At 52.4% G+C, this 13,546-nt stretch overlaps 2 protein-coding genes across 6 annotated transcripts in view; one reads left to right on the top strand and one right to left on the bottom strand.

Moving 5' to 3' along the window:
• LOC106146476 lies at positions 1-789 on the top strand (the record flags this gene model as incomplete). The annotated part of the gene is given in 2 exon segments (XM_013503375.1): positions 1-393; positions 395-789. Coding segments are annotated over 2 exon segments (472 nt in total), but the record flags the coding sequence as incomplete, so codon positions are not given.
• Positions 790-916: 127 nt separating this feature from the next.
• The window catches only part of Smg6 (SMG6 nonsense mediated mRNA decay factor), a 237,958-nt gene continuing 225,328 nt past the window's right edge, over positions 917-13,546 (bottom strand). For all 5 annotated transcript variants that reach the window (XM_005402587.2, XM_013503361.1, XM_005402585.2 and 2 more), the window contains 4 exons: positions 9,665-9,818; positions 6,302-6,513; positions 5,930-6,011; positions 917-2,729 (listed from right to left, as the gene is read on the bottom strand). In XM_005402587.2, the coding sequence (XP_005402644.1) occupies positions 2,599-2,729; positions 5,930-6,011; positions 6,302-6,513; positions 9,665-9,818 (579 nt within the window). In that variant the 3' untranslated portion in view covers positions 917-2,598. The remainder of the gene's footprint in view (positions 2,730-5,929; positions 6,012-6,301; positions 6,514-9,664; positions 9,819-13,546) is intronic.

Genomic DNA, 13,546 nt, shown 5'->3' with positions numbered 1-13,546 from the left:
GCACTGCCCAGCCCGCCCGCCCCGGACACCAGTAGCAGCGGCAGCGGTGCCGCAGTGGCGGCCCCACCTGACCTCACTGCTTTGTGCCTTAGCCCGGGGTTGGGGTTGGGGGAAAACCCCGGGTCGGGGGTGGGATGGGGGAAGGGAGATTTATATTTTTGATATCAGCGTTGACCAAAGGAGACCCCCCCGGCCTCTTCCGCCTCTTCCTGTGGTTTGTTGGCCCCCTCCTCTCGGCTCCGTGCTGCTCGTTGGTGAGGAGGGGTGTCAATGTTGGGGCGCTCCCAGCCCTACCTCCGGCCCTTGCGACCACACCCATTCTCACTGTGAATCTCCCCGCTGGGGTCGGAGCGTCGGGCAGAGCTGGGGAGAGGGGAGGGGACTGAGCCTGCCGGAGGGCCCTTCCCGCCTCAGCTCCAGCCCGCCCCGGGACTGATAATGTGAAGTTCCTCATTTTGCACAAGTGGCACTAGCCCCAGGGCCAACCCTTCCCTCCCTCAGCACCGAGGCTGGGAGTTCTGGAGCCAGGGCACAGCCAGCCTTGGCCTACCTGGTCTCCCGCTCCTGCGGTGTCCCCTTCCCTTCCCTGGGGCCCCGGACCATATTTATTGCATGCGCCCCGGGTGGCCCCCCCATCCCAAGCCCAGTCTGGGCTGGGCTGGAGTTCAGTCTCCTTAGCTCCCTCCTCAAGTTTGTATATTTCCTACCTTGTACACAGGCTCTTCCAGAGCCGCTTCCATTTTCTATACTCGAACCAAACAGCAATAAAGCAGTAACCAAGGTCCCCAATCCTTGCCACTCTCTTCTGCCCCCACACGAGAGCCTTGCGGCGGTGGGTGGAGGCCCGAACAGACGCCCAGGTGCACAGGCTCAGCCTGACTGCCTCCCCTCACCCCGGAAACACATAGGCAGGAGGTCAGGTCGTTTCATAACTAAAATTTATTAAGGAAACACAACCAGTGCTGCAAATGGGACAGAGAAAAAGAGATGGGTCTCCCGCCCACCTAGTCACTGGCCTCAGCCAGGGAGGACAGTCAAAGGACAGCCAGGGCCCTGCACTCCAGAGCCTGGTCTTCTGAGTTTTGAGGCCCTGTGGGATTTACACCCCCAAGCCACTGGCCTTGGTGCTCCGGCACAGCTCCCCTCCTGCTGGCACAGTCTTGGGCCTCTGGGAGGGCACAGTATACTCCCATGCACTGGGCAGGCTGTACGGTCACACAGTAGGCTGGGGAGATTATCCTACCAGTCTCAGCAACAGTCTTCCTTCACCTAAGACCCCGCTTTCCCCTACCTCCTCATCTCTGGGCTGGAGGAGCTCATTCGTTGTAGAAAGCCTCCATGAGGTTGTGAACATGGCTACCAGCTAAAGAGGCAACAAAAAACTTCAAAGCTAAACGGGCTCTGTGGCAGTTCTGGGAAGTGGAGGGTAAAGCTGGAAACAAGGCAAATGCTTCAGGCTGTGTAATGCTCCTCCAGGCACTGACCATCCTACCCACAGGCTGGGCTGTAGCAGCCTGGAAACTTCCTGTAACGCAGGGGGCCTGGGGAGCAAGTGGGAACGCCTGATTAGTTTCCTGTGGCAGGTAGCTGAGAACCCCATGGCAAGGAACTGAGTGGAGGAAGTTAAGGGGCTTAGGGAGGGTAAAAGGGACCAAAAAGCAAGGGAAGGAGGATGAGGGGATGTTGTGGGTGGCCAATGGTGGCGGTGACAAGAAGAGTCAAGAAATTTCTGGAAGGGGGAACTACAGCAAAAGGAAGGTGGGGCCGGGGATTCAGTTCAGTGATGCAGCGCCTGTCTGGCAAGCATGAGGTCCTGAGTTTGATTCCCGGTACCCGCACCCCCCCAACAGAGGGAACAAGAGAAGGCCACCCAGGAAGCACGGGTCTGAGACCAGATGTCTCTTCCCTGTAGGCCCATGACTGTCTAAGGGAAAACAAGGGGCAAAGTGCAAGGGACCCAGACTGATGTGGACAGGAAGCAGAGCAGCAGGATGGGTGTGTGTCTGGGCGGGGGTAGAGGAGGTGGGGCCGGGGGCTGCTGCTAGGGACATGTTGTCCAGAACCCAACCTGGGTCCACAGGGGATCCAAGCCTCAGGGAGCTGGAGACACACCCTGGACACTCTCTTCATGATATAGCCAAAGCCTCTTGTACATATGTAGGACAGAGGTGCTACAGATGAAAGGGACCTGACTTCGCCTGCATCTGAAGGAAACACTAAAAATCCTGCCCCATCGCCATCGGAGACAGCAGGGCAGTCCCTGGGCGAGCAGGCCTTTCCCATCCCCGGAGTGAGACTGAAGGGAGAGAGGCTGAGGCACGGGCAGCCCGTCTGGCTTGCCCACTGCTGCTGCTGTAGCTAGCCACCTCCCCACTAAATCTTGGCAGCCCAGGCGGGTCCCAGCAGCTTCCACCAACCCTTGGGGGGCTCTGTGAGGAGCAGCTCCCCCACAGCATGGCCACGGCGTGGGTTGGAAGAGGATGGTTTATTGTCGGGGTGGATTGGTGGCTCAGGCACGTGGGCATCTTCCGTGCTACACCTGGCACCCGGTGGCCGGTCAGGAACGGTTCCAGTGGGGTGGGCCCCGGTGTGGTCCCCTCAGCCCACCTGGGCCCACGCGAGGAAGGCTGGGATGTCCCGTACAGGCACATTCCTCGTCAGCGCTTTCACACGCAGGTTCCGGTCGTCAGTCAGCAGCACCACCTCCCGCAGTAGACGGATTGGCTCCTCTGTCAGTACACAAAGAAGGGCTTAACTGAGGACAGGAGGCCGGGGACAGGCATTTCCCCGAAAGAGAATCTGGTCCTGGAAGGGGCAAGACGAGCTTTTTCTCTCCAGAATCTAGACTCTGAGCCCAGGTTAGAGGGGACCATGCATGGCTGCATGGCTGCACTTCTGCTCTGGACCCTGCCTCCTGCACAGGACTCTGTTCTGCCTTGTGTCTGAGAGGTGCCCAGGATCAGTTTCCTAGGACTCTGAACTGAGAGAGCAGGAGCCCTTTGCTGTTTACTTCTGACTGCGTGGCTGGCCCTGGATTCACAATAACGTCTCTTTTCTGCACATTTTCTCCTTCTAAGGCCAGGAGGTTGATCCTTTATGCATCTTGAGGTAGAAAACCAAAGATGAATAGAAAGCAGGTACAGGGCTTCCAGGTATGGGGAGAGGGGTTGGCTCAACAGGGCACTGAGGCAAGACCAGACACCAGACAGGGGGGTCCCTGACAGAACCATGCCAAGGGAGCCCTGCAGCTATAAGCAACTTATTTTTTCTTTACAAAAGTAATTTATGTACATCTAATAACACTGCAGAAGGATAAAAAGGAAAAGCAGAGTTGAGATTATATTCCTAGCTCTGTCTTCTATCCCAGGAGGGGTACCCTTCCAGATTTCTTTATGAACATTTACAAATACATATACTTGTGTATCTGTATCTTAGCTTTTTTGTTGTGTTTTGTTTTTTCTGAGCCAGGGATGTAGTTTAGACTGGCCTTGAACTCACTATGTAGCCCAGGCTGGCCTCAAACTCATGGTGATCCTCCCGCCTCAGCCTCCTGAGTGCTGGGATTACAGAAGTGCGCTACCATGCCTGGCTTAGCTTTTTTTCTTCCAACATCGAGATCATACTGGCCATATTTTATTCAAATTTTATATGCTTTAAAGGTCTTTCTATATCAACACAGGTAGCCTTCATTGTTTTTAGATGGCCTTTTTAGCACAATCTCTATTATCTCCCTTCCCTTCTCTAACCTTTGATGTACTGGAAAGGATTTAAAGTGGGCCTAGCATTCACACAGGTGACCCCACCTTGGCATGCCCACTCCTCAGTTCCAGGCTGGGCATTTTCTAGCAGAGGTCTGGCAGACAGCAAGGCACAGGAAATGTCCGGCTGTGCTCACTCACGGACTGCGTGGGCTGGTGGGGACAGGGGATTGCAAACATCCATGTCTGACCTGAGTGGTTTCAGCTTGCCAGCTCCAGGCAGGGAGGCTAAAAACTGGCTTTCAGCCTCGGGTGGAGCCTGGGGGATGTGGGAGGGAGAGGCTCATGGGGTTGATGGCGGTAAGAGAAGGGGACAGGAGGAAAACGGGTGTGCTAGAGGGAGAGGCTGTGGTGGGCAGAGGAAAAAAGTGGTGGCTAAGGGGGTGCTGAGACCCCTTCCACTGCCTGGGCCTGGCCCTGGCCCCTGTGGGAGTGTGAGTGTGGGGCGCTGGTGTGTGGTGCTAGGTGGGACTCCCGGCTAGCTGTCTGGGTCTGGCTGCAGCCCTATCACTCCTGCCCTGGGCCTCAGATCAGGAGAGTCCCAGGCCTTAGGTCAGCTAACCCAGGCCCAGTGTTGCTGGCAGGGGTCTGCAGGGGTTTCTGTGGATACTTTGAGACATTTTTAACAATAAACATCCTCTGTTTTGACACTGGTAACTTCACTTTGTTAGAAACCAGAAACTGTCATCTTGTCAGGCCCCATCCGCCATAATCCACATGATTTTAAAATTCAACATCGTTTACATATAAACATTTGGTGACGGTTTCTCTGTGAATCTGACAAGTTAATCTGCTAAGAATTCACACTGACAAATGAGGTTTGATTACACCAGCCGTTGCTGATGTAATTCTGATAGGGGCAGTCCCCAGGATGGCAACGGGTTCCTGTAGGCTGTTTGGGGTGAAGTGGTGGGTGGCAGAGGGACTAATAGGGCTAAAGCCAAAATTTGTCTGTCCTAAGAAACAGTTCTGAGGCTGAGCAGTACACTGAGCCGCCCTTCCCAACAAGGCCTTCTCCAACCCTCCTTACCCCTCCGTTAGGAGGCACCCTTCTAGGAAGCTGCCCTGGGGCAGCCAGAACTCCTTTTTATCACTTGAACATTCCAGAGCTGGCCCTAAGGGACAGTACATTCGAGCCATGTGGCATGATTCCTTTGAAGAACAGCAGTTCTGGGATCATGACTACATTCTGGTATAGGACTCAGACAGGAATGAGGGCTGCACTAACATGGGCAGCAGGAGAGGCAGGGGGAAGACAATCCCTAGAGCAGCACGAAAGCCAGGACTAGGAGCATGAACAGAGAAGATAGATGGATGACAGAGATGGGAGAAAAATGAGACTACATAAATGTAGACAGAAACCAAATGGTGAGAATTACCAGCTCTGCAGATGACAATGAGCTAGGAGGTGCTAGGAATTCCTTCCAAAAAAGAAATGTCGAAACCCTGGGAGTCAGGAGCAGAAAACCCCTGAGTGTCACTGACCTGCGGAGCTGTGCAGGAAGGAAACTCAGGGTTGAGGGTGAGGTGGTCAGGCACTTGGAAGAGAGCCCTAGCGTGGGCCTCCAGTCCAAAGATGAAACTCACCAAAAGAATTCTTGAAAACTGGGGTACACGCTCAGCAGTGAACTCTTACTTAGCTCCCAACTCCAGTCAGCCTGCAAAATGCTACAGCTCATGGTCACAGAGACCAGGCAGAAAGGTCAATCCTTGCCGGGGAAGTACTCTGGCCCCAGCCCAGATACAGGGTAAACATTCTAAGACGAGCATGGCCACAAAAACCGAGTGTGCCCTCAGAGCGGCAGAGGGAGGGGCTATGGTGACCATGGCCAGGGCTACACTGAACCATAATGGCATTCTTGCTGTCAGAGGGAACTCAAGAGGACTCAAGAACAAAAAGTGGCTGCCAATCAAGTAGGAAAGCTCACTGCTTAGAGATGCGCTTCCTGGGTAAGGCTCATCCTAGCTGGCCCAGGGTCCACCTGACATTCCCTGGGCGTGAGGGAGCTGTGATGGGAGGTCTAACTGCTGGGAGGGCAGGAAATGGGCTGGCTTAGGCTTGCACGGTATTCCCAGGTCGGAGTCAGCAGAGGGACCCTTCTCAGGGGCTGGGGATGGGTACGATAATGGGCAAGGAGGATGCGTGACCTGAGGCAGAAGCCAAGCTGTACCTTTGCTGGTGGGCATGAAGTCCTTAGCTTTGTCTTTGCAGTAGTGGAGGCAGCAGGAGAGGATCAGGTCATCATTGTTACCCTGGAGGAAGACAGTGTGAGAAGCGCACTGGGCAGGAGGGGGCGCCATGAGGAGGAGGCAAAAGTATATACTTTCAGGGCCGCATCCCAGAGTCCCTCCCATGCACACCCTGCTCTGCTTGGCCAGGTCTAACTGCTGTGTGGTCTAGGGGACAAGGACCTCCCTGCCCCGACCTTAATGGTGGCTGCCCTCTCAGCAGCCCAGACCGGCAGGCTTCCCTTTAGATTCTCTTTTCTGGAGAGTGCATTCTGACAGTGGGCTGTGGTTTTCTCTTCCTGCTGGGGTCTCACCAGCTGGCCAGTGATGTCCTCACTGCGGAAGGCGATGGATTCAAGTTCATTGCCCCGGCTGGTGAGGGCCCGTAGGCAAGAGTCCCGACTCTCGAAGCGCCGCTCCAGGAACTCGATGGACGTCCGGGCCTTCTCTTGTACCACACGGGCATAGCCCCCAGCCCGGCGGTCGGTCTCCTGCCCCTTGGCCAGGCCGTCCAGCTCGTTGATCACTGATGAGACAGAGGCACGCAGCGTTAGTCTCCGCAATCAGCAACTGTTTCTGCCTCCCCTTAGGCCTCTGTTTACTGATCACCCTAGCAAGCCCCTTCAGACTGCAGAGCACACCTTCCCCACAGGAGTCATCCAGTGAAACCCAGGTAGAAGGGGAGCTTGAAAGGGAAAGAATGGTTCTAGACTTCCTTTTTCTCCTTTTCTTTGGAGGTGGGGATAGGTGGTACTAGAGACTAAACCCAGGGTCTCTGTACTGATGCTAGATCTCCAACCTTTTACTACTTTGAGCATCTCAATAAGTGACTAAGTTGCCCATGCTAGGCTCAAATTTGATCTTCCTGCCTCAGCCTCCCTGAGTGCTGGGATTACAGCTGCCTGGCTAGAAAGAGTCCCAGAGTTTCACACTGTCCTACCCCTTTCTGCCTCTTCCTTTGGGGCCTGCCCTGCTGCCGGGAGGAACATACAGGACTTTCTGGAGCAGCTGTACTCAGAATACACCTGGCCCCTACATTTTTAGTTACAGGATCAGAGTAAAAGGGTTCCTCAGGAGAAGCAAGAATATGTAGCAGCCAAAGGAAAAGTAAGGCACTTTCCCTCAGCTACTTGGGCCTCAACCAAGTAGAGGCAAAGTCCTACAGCCAGCACCTCTGGCAGAGTGCAGGGAAGTCACCACAGAGGGAAGGGCAGTCATAGCTTTACTTACAAGGGCCCTGGTATTCCTCAAAAACATATCCTTGGCACACTACCTCCTTGATACTACACGTGTGTGTATGTGTGTGTGTGTGCCTGTCTGCCTCCCTATGTGTCTGGGACACGGCTTCATTTTCTGGTGAAGATTCTTTCCAAAATTCCAGCCAAAAGCCTGAGGTCAAGTGGGAAATATGCACTCCTTGGGGGCTCCGGGAGAGTTTGGGGTCTGAGGCCTCTCCTTAGTACAGTGATTCATGGCTTGGGGAAGCGACATGAGCATGCTGTTCCATGGTGAGCCTGGCACTCATTGTCTGGGTATTCAGAGACATTTTCTGGAAAGGGCCATGTGAGAGTACACATATGATGTCCATGCTTTTAGTAACCTGAGGCTGCCATGTCCACATGATACATGACTGAGGCCAGGGAATCGTGGTGGGGGGGTGTATGGCATAGCAAACAGAACATCAAACAGGAAAAGCTGGTATTCTATCCCAAAATCTGCTTTCCTGCTTCCAAACTAAACAGGCTTCAAAGGGGAAGCTTGTTTGTGCTTCTGCACCAGGCGGGACTTCTCAATGCTGGGGTCAGGCCTAAGGAGCACAGAGCAGGTTAAAGAGCACAAGAAACAAGCAGGGAAAGCTGTCAGCTTAACCCTTTGCTGCTCTGGGAATAAGGCAGAGACTACCAAGGAACACATGTGTGAACAGGAACTCCCCTTGAGCCATGAGGGAATGCAAGGACCTGCCCAGCTGAGGCAGGTTTGAAGCCCCGCCTGTGTGTACAACACAGCTGTTAGTTCCGAGTACCCGTGAGGGTCATCTACTTTGCTCTGCATGTATCCTGAGGTTTTTGTTACTGCTTCCTCCCCACAAAATTAGGATATTTCTAGTAAAACTGTAAGTTCCTCAGAGCAAGGGCTGGATCTCTTGGGAACAAGAAGACTGAGCACACAATAGGGGCACAATCAGTGCTGGTGACTAAGAGCTTTGCTACCCTGGAGAGGTGTCTGAGGCACCTTCTGGGTCTTAGGGGGTTTCAGAGATGTCACCAAGCACTATTGGTTGTACCTTTTCCTGACCTTCTAGGAAATAAAAAAAAAAAATTCATTTTTTCTTTCCTCTGAAAACCTTCTGGGTCAGAGTGTAGTGACATATTCTGAAAGGTAGCCCATCCTAGTGATGGAAGCAGAAAGCCAGGACAATATGATAAGTCTTGTTGCTTGGCCTTACTGACAGCGGCTGCTCTTCTTTTGAAGTACAGAAAATCTTTCCTTAGGTCTACAGGCCTGAGTTTAAGAGGTTCTGGCCACGCTGGCCACATGGGGAGGGGAAGGAAGACCGGGAGGGTGGAGGCAGGGAGGAGGGCTGCTCCAGTGCCAACATTCTCAGGTGGTGCTAACGTGTTTCCCACAACCCCCCAGGGTTCTACAGGCTCTGCAGGGGCGGATGTTTCCTGCCCTTTGTTTCCACCCTCATCTGGCACTAAGACATTTGGGACTGGGAGGGAAGGCCTACTAGAACATCTTGGCATAGATGTCAGAGGTGGCTTGGCAGGCAGACTGCCAGTCTGGTGGCTTTTCCAGAAGACAGGGCTTTCAAACTTGTTCTAAGTGGTGGTGGAGAAGGGGGACATTTAAAAGTCTGGGGCTTCACAATCATCTCCAAGATACTCTGCCTCCACAGTACAGCCATCAGCTATATTAGTTATATCAACTACACTGGACAAGAGCCCAGAGCCCAAAGCCCAGTCTGAGGATGACCCACCACAGAGCTCCAAGAATTTAAGGGTGCCCAGTCTGTCTCCTGGAGGCAGCCCAGCTGGGCTCCTTCAACCAGAGGGTAGAAAAGCAAGCTCACTGGGTCCTGAGATGCTGATCTTGTACCAGCACCAATGACCAGACAGTGGTAAGCACCCAAGTGGTAGAAATCCACAGGCATGAGCCAAGGGCACGCTCTGGAGGATTTCCATCAGCCTGGCCTTAGGGTGACACTAGCTAGAAGAATGCTACCTCGAACCAACAGAACGATCATGAAAAGCTACAAGACAATCAGACCAAAGGCATCTAACCACTTCAAAATCCTCCCAGCCTCCCTGCCAGACCACCCAGCAGCACTGCCGTTATCTGCCAGGGCTGAGTGTTTACCAATAACGGGAACCAGCTTTACTGTTTTACTGCAAGCTTTATAAGGATAAAAACAAGGGCTGGGCTCATGCAGCCTCTGGTTGCTGGGACACAGGAGTCCATTTGCTCAAGCAGTTTAAGCCATGGATCAGCCATAATAATTTGAACTGCTTTGATTATTAAACAATTTTCCTTGCCCCACGCATTCCCTACTTCCCTGCAAATCCTGTCTTGCACACGCACAGAGAGGCTCTGCCTGCCTGGCCCCAGGCGTGGGGCGTGGGTGGAGGGGGCTGCTGCACACTCACAGGGCTGCTCTGCCCTCTTGCCCGGCTCACCGATGAGGGGAACCACCAGGATGTACTTCCTGCTCTCCAGCAGTCGCGTCAGACTGGCCAGGTGGTCAATGAAGCCGTTGGTGTCTGGTACGAGGAACAAAGGTCTGATCTCCAGCTCCATCTGCCTCATCTGACTCTGGTCCTCCAGGACAGCCTGCACAGACAGAATGGTGAGGGAGCCAGACAGTGAGCAAGCAAGCACGTAGGGGTGTGTGTGTGTCAGGGCCCCTGACTGACAGTGCATCAGCATCCTGCCCCCAGGCACCTCTTCCTCCTCAGTGGGCCTGAGGGACAGCCCCGAAGGCTGAGCAAAGCTTTGAGCAAAACACAGACCAAACTCTGGGAAAGGATACTGATAATCTTAAAAATAAGTTTTCTGAAAGTAGGATTTTGGGCTAAAAATCAAGAGAGGAGAGTTAAGTTCCATCAGTATGAGAGTGGTTTCACTAAGTTATCCAGATAGCATATATGAAAGTCCAGACACTTACCAATATCTGAACAGCATCTGTTCTTTCAATTTATTTTTGTTTTTTTTTTTTTTTCTGGTACCAGGAATTGAACTCACGACCTTGCGCTTGCCAGGCAGGCGCTGTGCCGCTGAGCTAAATCCCCAGCCCCTGTTATTTCAATTTATTGCACTTTGTATTTAAACTAACTAACAAACTCACTACAAGTACAATTTAAACCCAAAGTTAAATTCAAGGTAATACAAAAAACATGGGTATGAGCTGACCAGTAATAACCAGGCTTCTGCAGAAGCAGCAGGAGTCTGTGCAAGTGAGCTGAGTTAAGACCAAACTCACACATGCAAAGAGCTGATCACAACTGTTGCCACCACTCTCCCTTTGCCTGGTGCAGTAAACGTTGGTTTTTTTTTCTGTTCTACTTTTACTCCTTTGCCACAACCCTATACAAGGGATATTGACTTCATCTTTTTCTTAAACTGACTTTAAGTCATTTTTTTCCTTAGCCTCTTTTTCAGCAATGCTGTATGGAATATCAAGGATTTGATACATTTGATACATACATTATGCATTTACCAGTGCAAGCTGAACTGCCATAATACCAGTCAAAGCATCTCCCTGTATGATTCACAATCACTGCACATGGCGCCAGTGGTCTGTGTACCATTCCTCACCCTTCAGAAAGAACATGGCCCAGGGCTCTCTGCCCTGCGGGTTTCACCTCTCTCAGGGAGGCTCCGTGCACATCTGTGAAAGCTCAATGTTCTCGTATCTGACAGTCTCACATGTGCAGCAGTAGTCCTTTGAGTTGGGTTCTGGGTATATCTGTCATTATAGAACAGGGTCATTATTGTGCTGCTTCTTCTGGGGACCATGGGCAAGAAACAAACTGATCTGGTACCTGCCAAGACGGCTGTGGTCCCTAAGGAGGGAGTCCATGGAGACCAACATAAACTTGGCAGGGGGCTAGCAGGTGCCAGCACCCTCATCCCCACTCATGGCCTTCTGCCACTCCACTACATGGACAGAGATGCAGGAATGGTGCTGGGCGAGGGTATGTGCGTGCCAACTGAGATGGGGCCCACGGTGCTGGGTGTGACCATAAACAGTCAGTGAGGAGGTTGCTCAGGCTTCACTGACAGTGACAGTAAAACTGAAAGGGCATGCCTTCCAACGATGGGGGTGGCTTCTCTGTGACCTGCCAGGGACCTTTCCCTATGAGTAAGCTGTTACTGCCACTGCCACCACAGCTGGTGGAAGGCACAGGCCAAAGGACTCTGGCAGCATGAGAAATAATGCTGAAGTCTACTGAAGTCTTCCTACTGATCTCACGCCATGAGGGGAAAGTACCATTGCTGGAGGCCACCTTCCCAGGAGACTTGGGTCAATCCCCTCCCCTGAGGGCCGCCAAGGAGAGGGTAACACACATTTCACCAATCTTGCTTGGGCTTTTCAGGAGAATAGGAAATGCTGCTGCTCAGGTTCAGTGACCAACTCATTGTCCTCCTTTGTCATACCGAGAAGTGTAACATTCCCGCTCCTCCTTTGCCCAGGCTTTTGTTCACTGTGTTGCTTTTCTGCTGCTAGGAATACTTTTTCTGGGACCCTAGGTCCTAAGTCTCTATCCTGGGGGAGGGGACAGAATAAACTTTACTTGTTTCAAGGTGGATGGAGGACACTGGCATCTGCAGTGACAGGGACCCAGGTTCTACTTTAGCACTGTACTTCCCATTCCTCTCACATCCGTTTTCCTGCCTTGAGATACGACACACCATGCCACCAAAGAAGTGGCACTGGCTGATATTTTGCACCCTGTGTGAACAGTCAGCTCCTAAGATCTTGCATCATCTTACCTTTATGCTGGCAGTAGGCAGGAGGGCTGCTAAGCCAGGCAGCCTGAGGGCAAAGTGAGGCTACCTGGGTGTTCTTACGATGGGACAGAAGCAAAACCTAGGAGCAGGGTGTAAAGAAGCTTTAACTTTCCTGGGTTCTTGAGGCTCTGGCTTGTGGCCATAAAGGTGAACTGGCCAGAGACTCAGGAAGGTAACTTTGCTGGCTTCCCTGAGGATGGGATGGGGTCCAGCTGTGGTCAGAGCTAGGCTGTCCTCATCTGGTCCCAGGGACGCCTGCAGACAACTTCCCTTCACCCGGCTCTGTCCAGTGAGTCACCATACAACTGCTTCTTGTTCCTCACATACCCTCACGGAGTCTTGGGAGGTTAAATGAAGCTGTGCCTCCTCTTCTAGGGTACCAGTGGGCTTTGGGCAAAGCTGTATCTGGGTCATGGGACAGGCTCAGTTCCCTTAAAAAGACCGGCAGACCAAAGAGGGCTTGAGAGTCCCCAGGCACTCTTCTATGGGTGTCTGCATTTCCGGCTCTTTCTCAGTGGTGTGTGTGTATGTGTGTGTGTGTCCATCCGTCTCTTTCTGTGTGTGTGTGTGTGTGTGTGTGTGTGTGTGTGTGTAGCATTTGCCCTCCTAACTTTTCCAGATTTTACCCGTCAGATTCCTGGCAGCTGTGCACAGCGCCTGTGCTGTCTGTCACGTCCCATTCCAATCTCTGGGTCGCACGGTGAAAGAGGGACACAGGATGCACGGGGAGTGAAAAAGTGATGTCGGTGGGAGAGTGCCAAGTCCCCACTCACAGCCATAGGACACTTGGGGAGAAGGGGGAAGCATGCTGCTGTGGAGTTCAGAGGCCGGTAGTGAGATTTATTTTTGTTTGTATGAGTAAAAAGCTGCAGAAGCCTATGGTGGGGTGAGGGGGGCGCAGTCGGAATGCTGAGATTCAGACAGGCTGCCCCTGGCCTGGAGTCAAGTGGGCTGACCCGGAAGGAGAGTTCCACAGGAACCCTTCAGTTAAGCCTGGTCCTTAGTGAACTGGGAACTTGAGGAAAGTGCAGGGACTCCAAATTAGACAGGTGGCAATAAGGCTCATGTTGGTATGAAGTATGAATGACAGAAAGGGCTTAATTCTGTTTCTGGAAGGTGCTAAGTAACCAACTCTCTCTGAGGTACAGGAGCTTCCTGGAGCAAGCCGGCAGAGACTGGGAAAAGAGATATACACACTAATACCTAAAGAGGAAGCTAACAGGCTTGAGTCCTTAGGAAGGACCTTACAGGTTAAGTTCCTTCTTCTATACAGTGAGAATGATTTTATAATGTTGACCCACTGAAAATTTAGACACAGGATCACAAATAAAAGCAATGCAAAGAGCTGACACAGAAGTTGTGGAGCTGGGAGAATACAGATCATGAAACAGGATCAAACCAGGAAAAGGCCTTTTTAGGTCTTCCTTCTGCTCAGGGGCTCCACAGGGAGTATGACTGCTTCCTTCCTTCTAGGAGCATGCATCCCTGGGCCCCTCTGGCCAGAGGAGTCTTCACTAGAAATTAGAGGTGTTTTTTTTTTTTTTTTT

The sequence above is a fragment of the Chinchilla lanigera genome, unplaced genomic scaffold, assembly GCF_000276665.1.
Source record: "Chinchilla lanigera isolate Chin_1 unplaced genomic scaffold, ChiLan1.0 scaffold00080, whole genome shotgun sequence".
In the NCBI taxonomy this organism is placed as follows: domain Eukaryota; kingdom Metazoa; phylum Chordata; class Mammalia; order Rodentia; family Chinchillidae; genus Chinchilla; species Chinchilla lanigera.
Note: the sequence above shows the minus strand (reverse complement) of the source record. Positions and strands in the feature narration are given on the sequence as shown.